Here is a 19,922-nt window from a genome sequence, read left to right on the forward strand (position 1 = left end):
GGAGAGGGAGGAGGGGAGAGGGAGGAGGGGGAGAGGGAGGAGAGGGAAGAGAGGGAGAGAGAGGGAGAGAGAGAGGGAGAGAGAGAGGGAGAGAGAGAGAGAGAGAGAGAGAGAGAGATAGAGAGAGATAGAGAATGGGTATTTGTATATGTTAAATTAGGTTCTCTTGGTTCTCTTAAATGGTGTGTTCTGGCCTTGAGTTCATATCATCCTACTGTGGCCTCCCAAATGCAGAGAAACAGGTGTATTCCCACAGATTTGGCTTAAACTTGACCATCACACTTCCTGTAAATTTGTTCAGTTCAGTCCAACTTTAGTAAATGTAACCTTTACATTTGTCAAATGCTGTTCCAGAACTTGAACTCTAGGGAAGTTTTTTTTGTGTGTGTGTCCTAATTATGGGGTGACTTAATGGTCTTTCTCAATTTCAAAATTATTTTCAGTTTTCTAATATTGCACTTGTAAATTTTGTTCAAATTAGTATCAAATGTCATGTAGATCTTCAACCCTGACAAATTTCTAGCTAACTTTATCAGTTGCACATGGAGGGAAAAGAAATGGTTGAAACGTATGGAAGCCTAGAACACCAATATCTTCCTCATCTTGTAGGTGAATAACCAAAGGTAGAGAAGTAGGTGATTGTATTAGTAAAGTTTTAGAACATTGCATAACTCAGTACCCATATAGTTTTCAAGGTATCTTAAACAAACAAACAAACAAACAAACAAACAAACAATGTTCAGGAGAATTTGAAGTTCTTTCATGTCCCAGCTAATTTTATGATAACTTGACACAAGCTATAGTTTTCTGAGAGACTGGGAACTCAGTTGAGAAATTGCCTCTATCCTCTATCCTTAACAATTGGTTTTCCTTTGATTGTTTTTTGTTTGTTTGTTTGTTTTTGTTTTTCGAGACAGAGTTTCTCTTTGTAGCCCTGGCTGTCCTGGAACTCACTCTGTAGACCAGCCTGGCCTCGATCTCAGAAATCTGCCTGCCTCTGCCTCCCAAGTGCTGGGACTAAAGGCATGTGCCACCACTGCCCGGCTATCCATAACAATTGATGTAGGAATGGCTAGCCTATTGTGGTGGTCCAGTGCTCGGCTGGTGGTCCTGTTTTTTGTAAGAAAGCAGATTGTGCATGCCATGGGGAGCAAGCCAGTAAGCAGCACTGCTCCATGGCCTCCAGGTTCCTACCTTGCTTGAGCTTCTATACTGTCTTCCTTTGATGATGTGCAGTAATGTCTAAGCAAAACAAGCCCTTTCCTTCCCATATTGCTTCATAATGTTTTCTCATAGCAGCAATGCTGAGTTACTTGGTGATAATTTATTTCCATAGGATCCTTGGCAGGGTCATCTCTTAGACATCTCCTTACCAATAGCTTCCAGCCTATAGCTTTAGAGACAGGGTCTTTTCCACATAGACTAATCTCCTCCCCCTCCTCCTCCTCCTCCTCCTCCTCCTCCTCCTCCTCCCCCTCCTCCTTCTTTTTCAATTTTTTGAGACAGGGTTTCTCTGTGTAGTCCGGGCTGTCCTAGAACTCACTCTGTAAACCAGACTGGCCTCAAACTCAGAATTCTGCCTGCCTCTGCCTCCCAAGTGCTGGGATTAAAGGCATGCGCCACCACTGCCCTGTTTTAGACTAATCTTAAGATTTACTTCTTGTGTCAGGATGATAGCTCAGTAGGCAAAGACACTAATTCAGAAGATTTGAATTCATCTCCCTGAATTCACTTGCAGAAGGGAAAGACATTACTACCACAAGTTTTCCTTTGTCCTCCACAGGCATGCCTTGAAACATGTGTGTCCTGGCCTGGGCAGAAATTAAACCAGTAAATAAATAATAAAAAAATTAAACAATTCATCCCACGGTTACTGATTTTTTAAATTTCACTGGCAGTTCCCAACCTGCTTCATAGTTACATAATCAATATTTATTACTTTGTAAAATGATTACTTGAACCTTGCCAATTACATTGATAGCACAATTCTATCGGTTAAACATTATACATAACTCATAATCCTTTTTTTAAAAAATTAGCTCCAGTGCTAGCATAACTGTAATAAAACAGCAGAGGAACTGAAGAACTGACCTGTTTACCTAGGAGTCACTTGAGTGAAGACTATTACAGGAGATCAGAGATCCCCTTCAGCATATCAGACTCAGGTATAGGCCTGTGAGCTTGGGTTTCTTAGCAGCAAAGGATGCCCTGTGCTCTGAAAAGATACTACCTTTCCTGGGTTGTGGACAGGAGTCATTGTACTTCACAAATCTGCCACACTCACCAGCGTTTGTCAGCCGGATGGGGCCCTTTGAAGAGTTATTTTACTCAATTAAAAATAAATAAATTAAGAGCTAGATTGGGGACTGTTCATTAGTTCTCAGTTGGATGGCATAAGTAAGAGAAGAGTCAGTCTGCAAGTCAAGTATGAAGGCAGACAAGAAGAACAGCCTGTACCTTTTCCTTGAAAGTCCTCTGTCTGAGCTTAGTAGAACACTGCAGGGACATTCAAACAAAAATCTCATTCTCTATCCTCTCGCACCCTGAATTTCTACCATTTTCTCTTCCTTCTGGAGCTCTTTTTGTTTGTTTTCTTCTTCCTTTATCTGAGAAGTAGGCACAGTTGTAAGCATAACTGCTTTGTGTATGTATTTGTGTATTCTTTCTTTTGAAAAAGCTGTTCGTTGTTTGGAAATCATATCAAATGTCAGGTAGCAGACTTTGGAGGAAAACAATGTGCTAACATGAGAAGGATCCTATCCCTTGGAAAGCAGGGACACTTGCTACTCATCAAATAAACATGTTGCCAGGTGTATTCAAGGTCAGCCTGAACTACATAGTCAGCACCAGCTCCAGGCCAGCCAGAGAAAGATCATAAGACTCTGTCCAAACACACACACACACACACACACACACACACACACACACACACACACTCATACTAAACAAACAAAAAAAACCAAACCAAAAGAACAACAAAAACTACAAACAAACAAAAATTTTACACCCAGTTAATGTGCATTTACAAACTGAGAATTATCCTCCAAAAGAAAGTCTTCCCTTCAGTAGATAGATGCTTAAGGGATATGATAGCAGATATGAGAAGGGATATGATATCAGTAAAAGCAACAGAGACTTGCCAAGGCAATGCTTGTGAGCAAGCTCTGGTGGGCAGTGATTAGCAGAAGTAAGAAATTCACAGACAGCCATGAAGGAAGAAGGGCTATCATCAACTAGAAAGAAAAACAGTCACAAATGACCCGTGAAAGGAGGATATTCTGGTTAGCCGGCTAAAATAGTGTTTATAAAAACTACACTTAATATGCTTAGTCTGGACTGTAGTCTGACTTGAAGTTTTATCAACTTAGCATAAAAATCTTACATGGTGCTAGAAAGAAAGCTCAACCATAAAATACACTGGCTGTTCTTCCAGGGGACCTAGGTTTAGTTGCCAACACTCACACAGTAACTGACAACTGCCTGCAACTCCATCTCCAGGGAGTCTCATGCCCTCTTCTGGCCCCTTTAGTTACTGCACACACATGATGAGAACATTCATGCCCACAAAACATTAATGCACATGAAGATAAGTAAATCTCAAAAATGTTAAAAATGTACAAATAACCAAAAAAACTCACATATATCAAAATTAACTAGACTTTACAACTCAATGAGCTTGTATATAGTAGGAAGAGGCATTCAGAAAGAAGCTTTAGAAATTGACATAAAAATTTATATATTCAGTATTAAATATATTTTATGTACTGGTCCACCATAAAAAAACAACAAAAACAAAAACAAAAATCAATGGCAGAATTAGAACTAGAAATGCAATTAGCTTTATATTCTTTTCCATAACTCATGTTCACTGCCTGCTCAGTCCTTTCTAATTCCTTTATATCTAGTCTTTATTCTTTTTTCTTTCATGCTATATTGTACCCATGTGTCCATTTGCTATGCATAATTTTATAGGAAAGAAGATATGGGACAAGAATGAAGAAATGGGAAGATCAAACCTGCATTTAACATATTGGATATTGGTTGTAATACATTCTCTACATATAATATTTTTATGTATTTATAAAAATAAAGGAGTGATATATATATATACCTACACACATACATTAGAAAAGTATAGTTGCTCACAAAAATAGTAAAATTGGATGTGTGTGTCTACATGCATATGAATGCATGTGCATGCCTCTGTGTGTGTGCATGCGTGTTAGAGCGTGTGTGTGTGTGTGTGTGTGTGTGTGTGTGTTACTCAGATGTCCTAATGTTGTCTCCTTTGAGTCAGAAAGTCCTGAAACTATCTTACTCTTTCCCACTGGCACCATCATTTCAGCCAAGCACCCCAAGAAGTAATAACATGGCTCTCTGTGAGCCTGAATGAATGGATACCTCTAAAGGTTGTTTACATTACCTCTAAGCATGATACACAATAACACCCAATAACATTCCTTGCAACTGTCTCTCCCAGTGTTTATAACGTCACAACATTGACTTACAGTATGACTGACAAACTCTATCTGTGGTGCCTTATAAAAAAATTCTCTTATTATGTCATAAATATTGATATCTTTAATACGTTTCTGAGAATAATCATCCTCTTTAATCACATTCAATGATCATTGATCAATTAATGAATTCCTTATTAACATCTTAATTATACACCCATGTTTTAGTTATGTCTACTTGTACCTTAATATGTCGACTCAAATGTACACTATTCAATCCAACTCTCACTGTCTCCCATCAATAAGAAAGAAAATGATGGCAATCAAAAAAGCAGAATTTCCAACATTTTTGCTGCTAGTGATTTAGCTAGTGACTTTGAAAGTTTGATACTTAATACAGTTTCCAAGAGCTCTGGCAGCCTTCATGTTTCTTCATGCCTCACTGCAAGCTTTTGTGAAGTTTCATTCCTTCTAAAATGAGAAGGAAACCCGAATCTGCCTCCTCACTCCAAGAACTAAATCTTGATAAACCCAAAGGATGTACTTAGTCAGGCTGATGTCAGTTTAACGCAAGTCACACTAACACCCCACAGCCTTCATTTATGCCTACCCTTCACAGTTCGAAGAAATGATACTTACCTTTTAATGTTCATGTTGTGAATGATTAGGGCCTATTATAATCAAGAAGTTGTAGAGGAAGCCACGGTGTTCAAGGAACAAACTATATCTTATTCATAAAACTAAACAATAGAATTATCAATACAGAGATTGGACACTGTAATTTGTAAACACAGTGATTCAAACTCTTATTTACGTGACCAAAATTATACTGTTTAAGAATAATATGCTGGATAGAAGATTAGAGAAAACATTTTTTTTAACCTCCACTCCATCTGATAGGGAGCCAAGTGAGATTGGGAAGACTGGCATGTGCATGCAAAGTTGAGTTATAGATCTAACTATGCAGCTCTGAGAACTACACTCTAGGTCTTGGGGTATTGATATGGTTTTGAAACAAGATGTGAGAAATGAGTTTCAAACAGAATGAACAGTTTGTAAGTTAAGGTAGAAAAAATGGTAACTAAATCCTTCAAGAACTCAGTGTTTTTTGTTTGCTTGCTTTCTTTTGTTTTTTTGTACTTAATGTATAAAATGTTCTATTAAGCACTGAAGGGTCAGGGAGAAAACTCTTAGAAACACTTTTATTCATATTTGAAGGAGCTAACACATATGCTGTTTTTTTTTCGTTTTGTTTTTTGTTTGTTTGTTTGTTTGTTTGTTTGTTTTTGTGTCTGAGGCCAGGACAGCCAGTCCATCTAAGACCTAAGTCACAGATATGGCCAGAAGCCTTCTCCTGTAGACATGATTGTGTTCACTTGTCACTGTTAAACAGCATGGGTTTAGTGCTCAGTTGGCGTATTGGTTTTCTAGATCAACACTGAGAAAATTATTTTTGGCTTACTTGGGTGGAACATAGGGACCTTATTGGAAGACACAGTATAGTCAAAACAAAATGTTTAGAATAGGTAGAAACCAGAACTGCTCCAGGAGGAAATGAGGAGTATGTCCAGTCTAGGACCAAGGGATGACTAGGAAACTGACTTGCCATTCACAAACAGCCAGCACCCCTGACTTAGATGAAGGGATAACAGATCTACCTAAATGACACAAACTGTCATCACCACTAGAAAGTCTGGTGGCTGGAAATTTCTCTTACAGTGATTTTATTGTTTCTTGAGCATTTATTTCTATCATCCTATTGTAGACTTTCAGCTCATTATATTAATCTTCAGGAAGAGTATATATCCAAACAAATGAAAATCAACCAAGGTTCAGTGTGGGTGTATTTTTATTCTGTTGACATTGGTTTATATGTGTACGTTTCTCTCTTTCTCTCTCTCCGTCTTCCTCTCTCTTCATCTCCTTGCCCCTCTCCCTTTCTCCACCTTTTTCTCCCTTTTCCTCTCCCTCTCCCCTTTCTCTCCCTCTCCCTCTCTCTCCTTATTCTTCTTCACCTCTCCTTTCCCCCTCCCTCCTTCTCTTTCTCCTCCTTCTTTCCCATGTGTGTGTGCATGTGTGTGTGTGTGTGTGTGTGTGTGTATCTTGCTGTGGATCCACTACATCCAAATCACATGGACGTTGACTTAAAACTCTAATACCACACCCCTTAGACCTCATCATTAATGTGTCAGGATACCTAGGCAGGAAAAAAGCTAAACCTTTTAACAGCTATTTACTGGTCATTCTACTATTTCCTTTTCCTCATCCCAGAAGTCTGTAATTATTGCTCCACTTTTTCTATGCGTCTAACTCTATATTATTTATGACATTTGACACTCATTGAGGGGATATTCCATTTCCTTATAAAAAAGAATGCTACAATTTCCTAATTTCGGGCTGCCCTGCCAGGGGAATAGAGTTGCCCTTATCAACACTAAATTTTCTGTACCCAGAAGTGTTTGCACAAGTGTTAAATGACCATCTGCCAGAGAGAGATTTTGTATGAAAACGAAAGAGTGACCTTTCTCCCCCACTGAGAGCTAGGATCTGTGGACATGTGATGAGACGTTATAATTAGCCATGGGAATTAGAGATATCCAATGAGCATGCAACAGTGAGGATTTCGCCAAACATCCTAATGTAGTTCACATTCTTGAACAAGAAATATAAAAGGCAAATATATGTGCAGAAACTTCTTGGTGATGGAATGAATGACAGATAGCATACAGTTCCCCCATGGTGCACTTTCTAGTGACAGTTCCATTCTGGTTTTGTAAGATGTCAGAGAGGACAGCTATAGCGAGACTTCAGGTGAAACCTGATATTGGAATTTTAAGTCCTAGCATGCTCTGCCATTCAACACTTTAAACATAGACTCTCCCTGCCATATTATAGCATAGTGGTTATCAAACACAAGGTTAGTCTGTAGATCAATAGATGTATTTAATGGCTACCAAGGAAATTTATAATTTGCAAAATGTCTCTTTATAGCTATCCCTATTTCTTGGGATGGATGAATCAGTTCTTTTGTTCTCAGTGGCCAACTTCCTGACATGCAGAGGAACGAGCATGACCAACATAGATGGCAGCTTCGACAAGGTCCCACACCAGGAATTTCTCATGATAGATGAGCAGTTAAGGAGTGAAGGAAACCACATTTACTGCCAAATATAAGGACAGATAGAATATCCAGCTAATACTGCACATGATGAGAATATACCATCTGGTGCCTAGAACTTTATCCAAGAGCTAGGATAATAAGAAGTATCAGTAGCATTGCTGAGATAAGGAATGAGTGGACTATCCAGGATTTGATGTCAGCACTGAAGTGTTTGTAGATTACATGGGTTTTCTGGATCACATGGCATAGTTAGGTTAGAGAACCTTATAGGCTTCAAATCTGACCTACATATTAGATATCAGAGGAGCTGCTAAGAAACAGAGAGGCCAGAGAGAGGGATGGCTACAGGACAGAAATCTTAGTAAATGCTCTGTGACATGGTAACATGTCCCAGCCTGAGGATGTTTTTAAAAATTATTGGTTAGAATTTAGGTCATTATCTTAATGATACAATTAATATCTTTTTGGTATGAAGGGGGTATTTTGTCATAGCCCTTCTCTTTAATGATACATGATGGTCTTATGCAATATCTTTTCTTTGTTTATTTTAGATAACGTAAACTCAATTTTTCTTAGGCTTGCTAAAGGCTACCATATAGTACCCACTAAAAGTCAGATCCATTATTTCAGTGCAGAAGTTTCTGCCCATAAGTAATACACACACATACACACACACAGACACACAGGCACACACACACACACACAGACACACACAGACACACAGAAAGACACACACACACACAAACCTGGTTTAGCTTCCTCATTCTTTAAGACTAAAGTGTGTCACATCTGACCGTTCATCTTCCCTGTGTATAGTAGAGGACAGCAGACTGTTAAAGAGGTCACAGAGGTGGTAATGAAAGTTAGCCAACCAGCTGCTGTGTTGGCTGAGTGATGACATTGTCCTCCCTTTCACCCTGCTTTAATACACTCTCTTGCCTCTAGGTAGAGATTACACACCATCTTACCCCATTGCTGAGTTCTGTCTAGCTCAGAGTCTTGAGTTAGACATTTTGTTTAGGTTCTTTGTCTACCTAAGGCTTAAATCTGTAGCACTGCCGAGAGCTTGCAGTTCTTTTATTTTGCCCATTAGCTGAGAGATGCAGATGAGATATAGGATGAAGAGACAAATAAATGATGAAAATTCACACAGTTCCAGAGCTACTAAGTAGCACACCTTCTTCATATAGTGTCTCATCTAGTGGCCTACGCACCATTGTGAGTTAGGAACCATGATGTATTTTATAGGTAACAAAACAGAGACAGGGAACTTAATATCTCTCCCACAATCAAAAGAAATCCTTTTAATCCCTAGTTTTCCTTAGCAAAGAGAAACTTTCTATGGGAATGTGTTACATAATGAAGCTCTATTTGGATTTGTAAAAAATTGTCAAAATTAGATAAACAAGGATGTCAGATGTCAAAATACCACAGACTACTTTTAAAAGATATTCTATGTGCATGCTGTTTCCTTTGACAAGCAGGGAAGTCACATTTATGCTGTGCTTGTTTTCCTGAACAAGCACCTAGAACTAATTATTATTAGAAGAAATGTGGCTTTCACTCACACATTGATGTGATGGTGGAAAACATTTCTGAGTCATGCAAATTCAAATTGCAAAGAGATTTCAGTTTTACCACCCAGCCTTTTTTCTTTGTCATAGAATATTACCATAAATTAGCCGTGTTTGACTAATGAATGGCAAAGCCTAATCGTTCTAAGTCAGTTTTTGATTACCTGGAAAGTTGAGTTTACATAGGTCACTTTGGGTGAGATGAATATAGATATACAGATACAGATACAGATATAGACAGGGACAGAGACAGAGATAGATATAGATTAAAATATGGATATATATCATTTTCACCTCATCTCTGTGTTGTCATTTATCTGTCTATCTATCTATCTATCTATCTATCTATCTATCTATCTATAGTCTGTCATCTGTCTATTTTCAGTGAAAATTTGAGATAAAAATGATCTTATGACCATTGTCTCACTAGAGACAGTGAAGTGAACATAAACCCAACTTGCAGTTGTTTTCTATGTTCATTGAATAGTCTTGTAAAAGTTAGCACTGCTATTATAAATGTAAAGGGTGTGAGGATAATGGTTCTTGTTGTGCATCCATATAGTTGCTTGAGTGATAGCATAAGTATCAGAGGAGGAGGAGGAGAATAAGAATGAGAAGGAGGAGGAAGAACAAGGAGAAGGAAAAGGAGAAGGAGAAGAAGAAGAACAACAAGAGAAGGAGAAGAAGAAGAAAAAGGAAAAGGAGAAGGAGGAGGAGGAAGAGGAGGAGAAGGAGGAGGAGGAGGAGGAGGAGGAGGAGGAGGAGGAGGAGGAGAAGAAGAAGAAGAAGAAGAAGAAGAAGAAGAAGAAGAAGAAGAAAAGACCATTGAACTGACAAAGCTATGTGCAGCTGTATCCCCATATCATGTACCTATGCCCCACCTCCACAAATTCCATGTGCTAAAAAGACTAACTAGATGTTTAAATGAGAGAGATCTACAGTGAAGAAGGGGTCACAGAAAAGATCTGCAAGGTAATCTGCTAAATCTGCCCCACTCCAAAGTCAGAGGCCGTGCTTTAAAGACCCCTGTAAACACAGGAGAGGAGGTACCAAAGGAGAAGCAAAAGAGGAGAAGTGGATGCTGGGAGGGGTGATAATAGCCCTACAGAGATGGATGTGCCCAAATAGGTCAGACACACAGAGTGAAGGTCCTGGAGATGCTGAGGGAAATTGTCATCTTTGGTAGTCATGTACTTTTTGTGACTGTAGAGTTTGACATATAATATGATGAAGTTTTGGTTTAAAAGAATAGGAAGGAGCTAGGCATAGGAAGATGGGGTCACTGATAGGGTGCTTGAATAGCAATCATAAGACCCTGCACTTGGTCTCTAGTACCAGATAACAAATATAAAGAAAAAGAATGTCTGTATAAGGTCAATTCTGTAACTTGAAGCTTCAGATTAATTAGTGTCCTTTAAAAAAAATTTACAATTTTATTTGTGTGTGTACCCTTCTAATTTAATGAGAAATTTCTACAAAATATACAGAATTTTAACTGTAATCAGTGCTCAAATTTGGAAGAGTTTCACCATCAGTGAATGAAGTTTGGGGGGTGAAGTACAGGGCAAAGAAACCATTGCCCTTTTCAAATAATTCACAAGTGCTCTAATTATGTGTCAGCTTGAAGGTCACAATACCTTAACTTTCATATCTAACAAAAGGCCTTTTCAAGTAAGCCATTTCATGTACATTAATAAATTGAACAATGCCTCTTCATAGCTAAATAATGTATGTCTGTTATTTTGTCACGTGTAAGGGCAAACCAGGAGATGTTTCACCATTCAGATATTAAAGAAGAGGCCAGAAAGACTTAACAGCTATTCAAATTTCAACTCATAGTCTTAAAATAGTAGCCCAAAGATGGATGTTTCTTTGTTATCCCCTGAAAGTAAACTTACTTTGGATTTAAGCAGCAAGAGCTACAAGGTGTATATTATCTAATGGGCAACTGGCAAGTCTTTAAGAAACTATCTTATGGGGCAAAGCATTAATAGAGATAATGAAATATTTTTTATATATCAGAAAAATATATCATAGTTTACAGAGGTGGCTTAGAGAGTAAGATGTCTACCACCAAACCTGAAGATGGGAGACCCATCCCCTCACCCACATGGTAGAAAGAGAAAACAGACTTCCATATGTTATCTTCTGACTTACTCATGTATGTCACAGTGCTGGCTTTTTCTGCATCTATGTGCCTAGCCCTCCCCCAAACTAAAATTTTGCAAAGAAAAAATATTGATTTTCTTTATAAATTACCATGGTGTTAGGAATAAGAATTTTAGATACAGTGGGGTTCAAAGGAAGGGAAATGATTCCACACCCTTTCTCAAAGCTATGTAGTAAAGAATTTGTAAACACCAGGCTTAGGTAATGGCTCTTATGGTAATCATTTAAAAGAACAGTGGAAGATTGTATAAGTTTCAAAAGCAGTGGTATAAAATAGATTTAGGTGTCACTAATGCTTGAATTTAATTGGCTGTCAGAATGTCAGATATTGCTCATTAAATTACAGTAGAAAAGTAAAGAACAGGAAATACTATTTAATTATCTTGTGTTTGTCCAGCTTGGGGAACCCAGCACATTTGATGCTGAATAAAACATGAGTAAGATACAGCTATGCTTAATGCGACTTAAGTGTGCATAATAGACCTCTGGGAAATAATAAAACAATTACAATCTTAAAATAAACCACAGTCAAAGGAGATTCCAAGAACCTATTAGCATGCGATCCATAGATAAACTTTACCCAGTCCCCTAAGAATATCTTACTATGGGTTAGATGTTGATACTCAGAGACTGTGTAAATCTTACTGATCCGTTCATCAGCATTTCTTCTGTATGTTGAGTCCCTAAGCCTCCTTTGTTATTTATTTTCATAGTTTTCCTGAAGATTCTTGTGAAGTTGGTATCAATGTTATTTATAAAAATGCTGCCTGACATTGCATTTTTGGTAACTGTGTACATGCTATTCCTTGCCCACAAGAGCAAATATTTCTATATTTCTTGAGCGATCTGGGCTAATTTTCATTGTCTTGAATTGTATTTAAGGTGGCAAATCTTGCTTGTTCCATGTCAACGAATGAAGATGGGATTAAAATCGTCAGAATTGCAGCCAATCACCTGGAGACCCTGTGTCCACAGGTAGAGTATCTAAAGCAATTTCTCGTTCCTACACAGGTCTTCATACCTAATTGAGATATATTAGAATATTTGTTATAAATAAGGGTGCTGAATGGTTCTCAGATTGTGGCCTACTTACCACAGAGGTGGTTTTAGCTGTTTGTGATGGTTCTGTCAACTTGAATTAAACATCTTTCAGCTGCCTGAAGGTGTCTAAGAACCATTGAAAATGGGCACATTCAATCCTCATAATTAACCTTAAGATCTGACTCCTACTGCTAAATCCGTTTCACCTCTACTTAAGAAACAAGAAAAGGGAGGCTTAGTCTGTAAGATTTCCAAAGAAAGAAACAGTTCTACACCATAAATCCTAAAATATAAGATGAAGGGATATCATTTAGCGAAAGGCATTTATTTTACAGATGCGAAAATTTTATACTATAAAAAAATATTATACGGATGGTTATTTTAAACCAGAAGTTCTTTTTGTCAGCAAAACAAGAGGCTGAAAAACCTTTAATAAAATGCACAGAAAACCTCCGCGCAAGGTTTTACTATTACAAGACATGTAATATGTTTATTTTGATAAGGGTCGTTGCCTTACAGTTTTAAATGGTAATTCACGATGGAGGCAGTGACCTGTAATCTCAACACTCCCATGCCTGAGGGTCAGAAGTGTGAGGCCACTGGTCTGGGTTATAGAGAAAGACCATGACTGAGCAAAATCAAACCCATACCAACCCAACCAAGCAACCAAATGATATATGACTGGCCAAATATATACTCTTGGCAACTGTTTGGCAATTTCTTAACATCTGATGAACAGCATAATTTTAGGGAATTATTTTAGATCACTGGTTTCCTTGAAGTCCAGAATCAGAACACATGTCAGGGCACAGTTAAATACTAAGCACACTCTAAAAACTAGAAAATGAGGTGCCTATGGAGTTCTATATAGATCCCAAATAGTATGAGGAAAACACATTAATGCCTGATTTGTGTCACTGACAATTTTATTCCAGTGCTATTGAGGGAATAGTTAAGGTGTCTGTTTCTTTGGAATTAATGTCAATTAACAGAAGAAATCTGGATAGCCAGCCTGCAGCAATGATCTTCCAACTTATAATCACTTTTCTATGGAAGCTTCTGGGGAACACGATACGGCAGCAAGGTCTCTAAAGTTGTTGCGTTGAACCCATTGAACATCCACCAGCTGCCCACACGGTTCTCATCTCCACACTGTGGCCAACACTTGATGCCATTACTTTTTGGAGCCTCCTTTCAGTGTAAATACTACTAAGTATGTTATTGGATCAAACTGTCCATTTCCTGGTTATTGAGGAGAATATGCTTTCTCCACACGTTTGAATAGTTGACATTGTAATCTCGTTCCTTGTCTAAATCCTCTGCTCATTTTCAAGGGAGAAAGACTTTATTTTTATTTAGGTATGTATGTATGTATTTATTTATTTATTATTAATAATTTATTTATTTTTTCAAATCGTAATTCATTCACACAGGGGTTATAAACACAGAAAGGCAGGATGTGGGGAAGGGGATGACACTGGAGTGTGGGTGTACAGGGGGATTACAGATATTTTCAGAACAGGGTATTGGCTGGGTGAAGGTTCAGGGGACAGGTCACTATAAAATTAATGTCCTTTGGTATTTTCTTACATGACGACAATATGTTAAAGTCACAATCACCTCCTAATCAATTTCCACTCCAACTCCTCCTGGGCTCCTATATCCTGTTCCCACCTGTATCATTCATTATCTCTTCCTCTTTTTTCCCCTTCCTCTTCTTTCCTCTTGAATTTTATTACTCTTACAAGCATATGGATGGTGTAACTTTATCCTCTGGGCCATGAGCAATCTACCATGGACTATCACAGATGGAACCTGACTTTTCCTTCCTCAGTAGCAATCACACACCAAAAGTCTTCAGTTAGGAGTGGGAACTGGTGAGCCCTACCCCACCCATATTGGGATATTACTGAATCAATCTTGTGAAAGCCTTATGCAGGCAATCTCAGCTGCAGTGACTTCCTGCATGTACTGGTCCTTTAATTCCAGAAGACATGGTTTTCCAGAAGTCCTCTCTATATGCTGGCTCTTAGAATCTTTGTACTGCTGCTTTTCCAATGTTCTTTGAGTCTTTGGTGAGATATGTCCTCATTTTCACAAATTGTGCCACCATCTACTGCTTGAGAGGTAAAGTATGTAATGAGTTATGGTAATAATCTTCTTAGAGGGGAACCTTAATAGTATATTTCTTTCTTTGTTGATTTTTAAAATTAGAACATATCTACTACTGTACATGGTGTTGCATCTCACAAGCAGTGTTTTCATATAAGTATGTTTTATACTTTGACCTAGTTACCCTGGGTTTTCTATGTTCTTTTTAAATTTCTTTCCCTGTTTCCCCAGACTGTTTCACTTCTACTTTTTGATTTATATGCGTTCATTATTTTATGTCTCAACAAAAAATTTAGAGTCCCCAAATGAAACAAAATATGTAATGTTTGTCCTTCTTAGTCTGATTTAACACTCTTAATATGACACTCTCCAGTTGAATTCACTCTGTACAAATGACATAGTTTCATTCTTTATATCTCAGTAAAATTCTGTTGTGAATTTTTATACATACATATAAGTAGCACACTTCTACATAAACATGTATGTATATACAAATAAAATGGTTATTTTCATTTTCTTTACTTAATTATATAAATTTCAGAAACAACTCACAAATGTCAAGGAAATCATGTGACAATTTATAAATTAAATGTTAAAATATGTGAGATTTGTTTTGCAGTAAAATTAAGGTATCAAATCTTTGTATCAATCAGCGTGTTTTATATATAAAATATAAATATATAATGTATATAGTGTTATATATGTTAAATAACACACATATGTTTATTTACATACATTCTTTTAATCATGTTTCTATAGCATTTCTAGATTATTTACATTTGTATCATTTATTATAAAATTCCACAATTAAAAACAATCTTCTACATGCTGATGGCCTCAAAGATTCATTTTGGCCAATAAGCCTTTTCTTAAAGTGTAGAGTTACATAACTTGAGTTTCTGTAGGGTTCTCTACTTTGTTTAAACTGGGATTCCATATCCCTCCATGCCTACTTTATATATTTTTTCATATTTTCTTAGTTCAATTGATGATATATCCACTTGTTTGCTTCAGTGAAGAGCTTGTGTGTAGGGGGAAATATTTCCTTCTTCAGCAGATATTCACTGAACAACTAATATGTAGCAATCCCTGAGTATATATTTGTAGAAAAAAGTCTAATATTTTATTCCCTATACTCAGTGAAAAGGTAACATTTAAGGCTGTTCATATATTTATTCAGCATATAAGGGAATGGTAGGTTACTAGCATGACAGCCATTTCATATTTATAAAGATTAGAGAGACTTTTGTTACCAAGTTATGAAAGTTTGTTTAATATATGGTGCCTTACTGTTTGATAAGTTAAAGACATTCTTTATTACTGTGGTTATATCTGACTAATGTAAATATGCTAATGAAATGCTGATTATAGTTGATATGTTAACCACTGATAAGGCATTGGCTAATTAGCAGCAGTCACCTATTTACCCCATGTCAGTGACTCATTAGAAATTTTAGTAAAATTATGGATTTATCTTAGACAAATTCATACTGTGTAGGGCTCATAGGACTGGAGCTTGCTGTGCAAGCCCTTCTAGTCCTGAAGTTGCAACGATCCTCCTGCTTCTGCTTTTCAGATTGGGATTACAGCTATGTGGCACCATGCCTAGCCTGGATTGGTTAGCTTAAAATTTTAAATTAAAAATAAGTGAACAAAGGAATTGTATTCATGGAACCTGGTATTTTCCAAAATATTTTACATTCCAGATTTTAATTAAAATTATTTATAAATTACAATAGGTATAAATATTAAACCACAAGTACCAGATTCTATAAATCCAATTGAAAAGGGTTGGTACTGAATAGACAGGTGTTGGAACACATTCCAAGAATGGAGTCATGTGAGAATTCTGAGCACTCGTAAGAAAGTTTCAAGAAAACAAGACAAGGGTCTTGTGACCTCAGTTTCTTTCAAACACTGAATTGTTCTTGAAATATGTTTTGATATTCCTCCCAAGTGTAGTGGATAGGAATTATTTTACTTCAGCTGTTGTTATTCATATGCCTCTACAAAAAAAAATCTTTTTGTCACATGTGGCTAGTCCTTGAGATTGAAAAACTTACTCATGAGATTCTTCTTAACCCTCAGTGTACTAATTGTCTAATGCTCAGAATAAAGTTGGCTATTGCATGAGACTTTAGTCCACTTCATTTTTTGTCTGTCTCTCCCAGGTTCATACTGCAAACTAGAGCAGGAAACAGACAGGAACTAGGGAAATCTAATTCAAAAAAGTACTTAAATAATAGTAATAATGAATTCACAATGAATTGACAGCTTGTGAGAAAAGGACCCCCAACCTTCTCTGCACTTTGAATTGATTTTTACAAGTATTTTGTTATTTTATACACATTTGTATTTTGACAACATATGTATCTGTACATCACACACATGCTTGAGACCAAAAGAAAATGTTGGAATAAGACCTGGAACTAGAGCTACAGATGGCTATAAACTGCCATGTGGGTACTTGGAATAGAACCTGGGTCTCCTAGAATAGCAATAATTTCTCTTTAACCTCTGAGTCATTTCTGATTCTTAAAACTAGATATTATACATTTCATTAATACATTTGCATCCTTCAATTTTGGGTTAGTATTCCTAGAGTATAGTCTAATTTGTGTGTGTGTGTGTGTGTGTTTGTGTGTAGTATTATAACTTTGCCAGTATGTGTTAGAATGCAGAATTCACATATCTTTTTGACATTAACACAACGTTCAGCTATTTGTGAAAAATATATATGTGTTTTGTAAACACACATGATAAACCTATATGTTCACAAAACATATGAGTAAACTTTAAGACAAAATATTCCATAATGGCTAAACCTAGACCCAAACTAAATGTCTATCATCACAGAATTAAAAGCTGTTTAGTAAGTAAGTGTGAAGATTGTTTTTGCATTTGTCTTGAAGGTCTTCTATTCAAAAGACAAATTAAGAAAATAAACCTATTTGACTCTGGAAGGCATTGGGATGAACTCTTAAGTGGAAGGAGCTGACAGTCAGACACTTTGTTCCTATTTGCTAGGTCTTGTTAAGTTCACCTTGGGCTCAGCATATTAAATCATTTTGTTTCCCAGTATGCACAAAGTTTGCACTGTTACAAGTGGCCTGCTTTAAAGGAAGAGTGTCACCTACAGCATATTTAGCAGACAGTGTCTGAAATGGTGACATGTCTTGAAACCTAGATGTATGAAGACCTCATGAAAGCAATAGAAAAGAAAATCAGCCAAGATAGCATAAGCATCAGGGACTCATGTTCACTGTCATAAGCTCTTCAAAGAGCTGTAAAGTGAGAGACTGTTTCTGACAGGCCCTGAGGGGCACAGCTACAGCCTCAAAGGAGAAACAGTTCAATTCAATGTAGAGACAAAACTGGTAACAGTGTTGTTCTGATTTACATTTATCTAAAGATGAAGGGTTTGGAACATCTCAATGTCATCGATACCACAGACATTCAACTAAGGTAGATGACACTTGCTCATGAGACCATGCAGAATACACAAACCTAGAGGACTCCCCGTACCTATTTCTCAGACCTGCTAAAGGATATCTTTCATATAGAAAAAAAAAAGAAATGTAATTTGGATAATAAGAAAGCTGAGGTACTATAAATGTTTGAACCATTATACCTGAATAAGGGTAAAAGGGTAAATTATCTGTAGTTTTCAACAATTGAACTTTTAGAAAAATTTATTATTAGTATTTAAAGTTATGTGTAGTTGTGCATGCGTGTGTGTGTGTGTGTGTGTGTGTGTGTGTGTGTATGAGTGTGGTGTCTGAGGAGACCTAGAAAGAATGCCAGATCTGTAGACTCAGAGTCAGGTAGACTGTGAATTACCTGACTAGTCACTGGCAACTGAACTCGAGCCTTCTAGAAGAGAGATACGCACTCTCTTAACCAATGAGCTATCACTCCAGACCCCAATAATTTTATTTTTAACAACTGACTTGTAAGGATATGACTCAAGGTGAAAGAGATAGAATTCAGGGTTCTAAAATATTCCATCGTTGGGAGTAATGTTTAATAGCAGGAGTTAAATAAAGACAAAGGTAAAGCCAGTGGCAAAAGCACAATTCAGTGTAGAAGCAGGAAACAGAAATATAACTTATCAAATAAACCTGCAGCATCAGGAGATGAAAAGGACATTTGAAATGCAGTTTGTTGCATTCCAATCATGTGTTGGTGAAAGCATTTTTATTGTCTAATTTGAGCAAAATTAGGTTCATATAATCATTGACAAAGTAAAATTTAATCATTGACTTGACTATGAATTTCTGTATTATTTTCCTTATCAAATATACTGTATCATTGGAATAAAGATATTAAAAAATAATCCTTAATATTTCTAATTCATTATTTGCAACAGAATAATTCCAAGTTAAGGTAAATTCCTTTCTTCTCTCCTCTTTTTGTTTGTAACATATATTTAGATTTAAAATAGACAAATAAATAAGCATTGAGCTTAGGTGACTCACCTATATTTGGTTAATAGTATAATAATGGCACTATTTCATCCCTTTAAAATTGTTATGATGCTTAACTTGTGAAATGAAATCATTTTTTTTAACTAGGTGCTGGGTTATTCATATCTAGATTGCTATTCTGGATTTCCAGTTTAAAGGCAGAAAAGGAATGAATTGTCTTATGGCACAGTGAACTATTACCTCATGTCTGACATGTTTAAATGGATGACAATCACACTTTACCTCTTCAAAGACATATGAGAAAGAATTGTCATTATTTGGAGCTAGAGGCATAACACTAGATTGTCTTAAGTGTTATCCCTATGAATGAGATCCTTTAATTTAGAAAAAAAAAACAATGAAAAAGTAGGATATTTTCCTTATGGAGAATAGACTCAGTCAGCTACTCACAAGTGCTTAACTTTTGCAAATCTAATCACGTTTTACAATCTCGGTCTAATTTCAATCATACCTAGCACAGCATTTCTGTTTCTCCATCTGTTCTCTCTTATGAAATTGTACCCAATGACTCAACATACCTACAGAGGCTGCGGAAGGCTGCGGAAGGCTGCGAATATATTTAAATGATGTGGTTGGGCATAAGAGGCAATGTTTTACAAGTAGCTTTTCGGAGACTATAAAACCACTTTGCAAAAAGGTTTCAGGTTGTGGTAAGAAGGGGAGAACATTGTTTATTTCATGCATAGAATCTTGTAGTTAAAAAAAGCAAAGCATTTGAGAAAGGGTGTTACACATGGGAAATATAATATCGGTGAGGGTTAGGATTTTGTCTTGTTGATATACCTAGAATCTAATGCCAGTTAAATAATAGGTAACTAAAATATATTGCATTTCTCCCTTTTCTCTGTCTTTCTCTTTTTCTTCCTTCTTCTCCTCTCCTCTCCTCTCCTCTCCTCTCCTCTCCTCTCCTCTCCTCTCCTCTCCTCTCCTCTCCTCTCCTCTCCTCTCCTCTCTCCCTCTC

At 36.9% G+C, this 19,922-nt stretch overlaps 1 protein-coding gene across 1 annotated transcript in view; it reads left to right on the plus strand.

The window, feature by feature from the left end:
- The window catches only part of Ctnna3 (catenin alpha 3), a 1,089,047-nt gene that overhangs the window by 576,034 nt on the left and 493,091 nt on the right, over window positions 1–19,922 (plus strand). The window contains exon 5 of the mRNA XM_028785890.1: window positions 12,204–12,296. Within this exon, the coding sequence (XP_028641723.1) occupies window positions 12,204–12,296 (93 nt within the window). The remainder of the gene's footprint in view (window positions 1–12,203; window positions 12,297–19,922) is intronic.

The sequence above is a fragment of the Grammomys surdaster genome, unplaced genomic scaffold (assembly GCF_004785775.1).
Source record: "Grammomys surdaster isolate TR1022 unplaced genomic scaffold, NIH_TR_1.0 125363, whole genome shotgun sequence".
Taxonomy (NCBI): Eukaryota; Metazoa; Chordata; class Mammalia; order Rodentia; family Muridae; genus Grammomys; species Grammomys surdaster.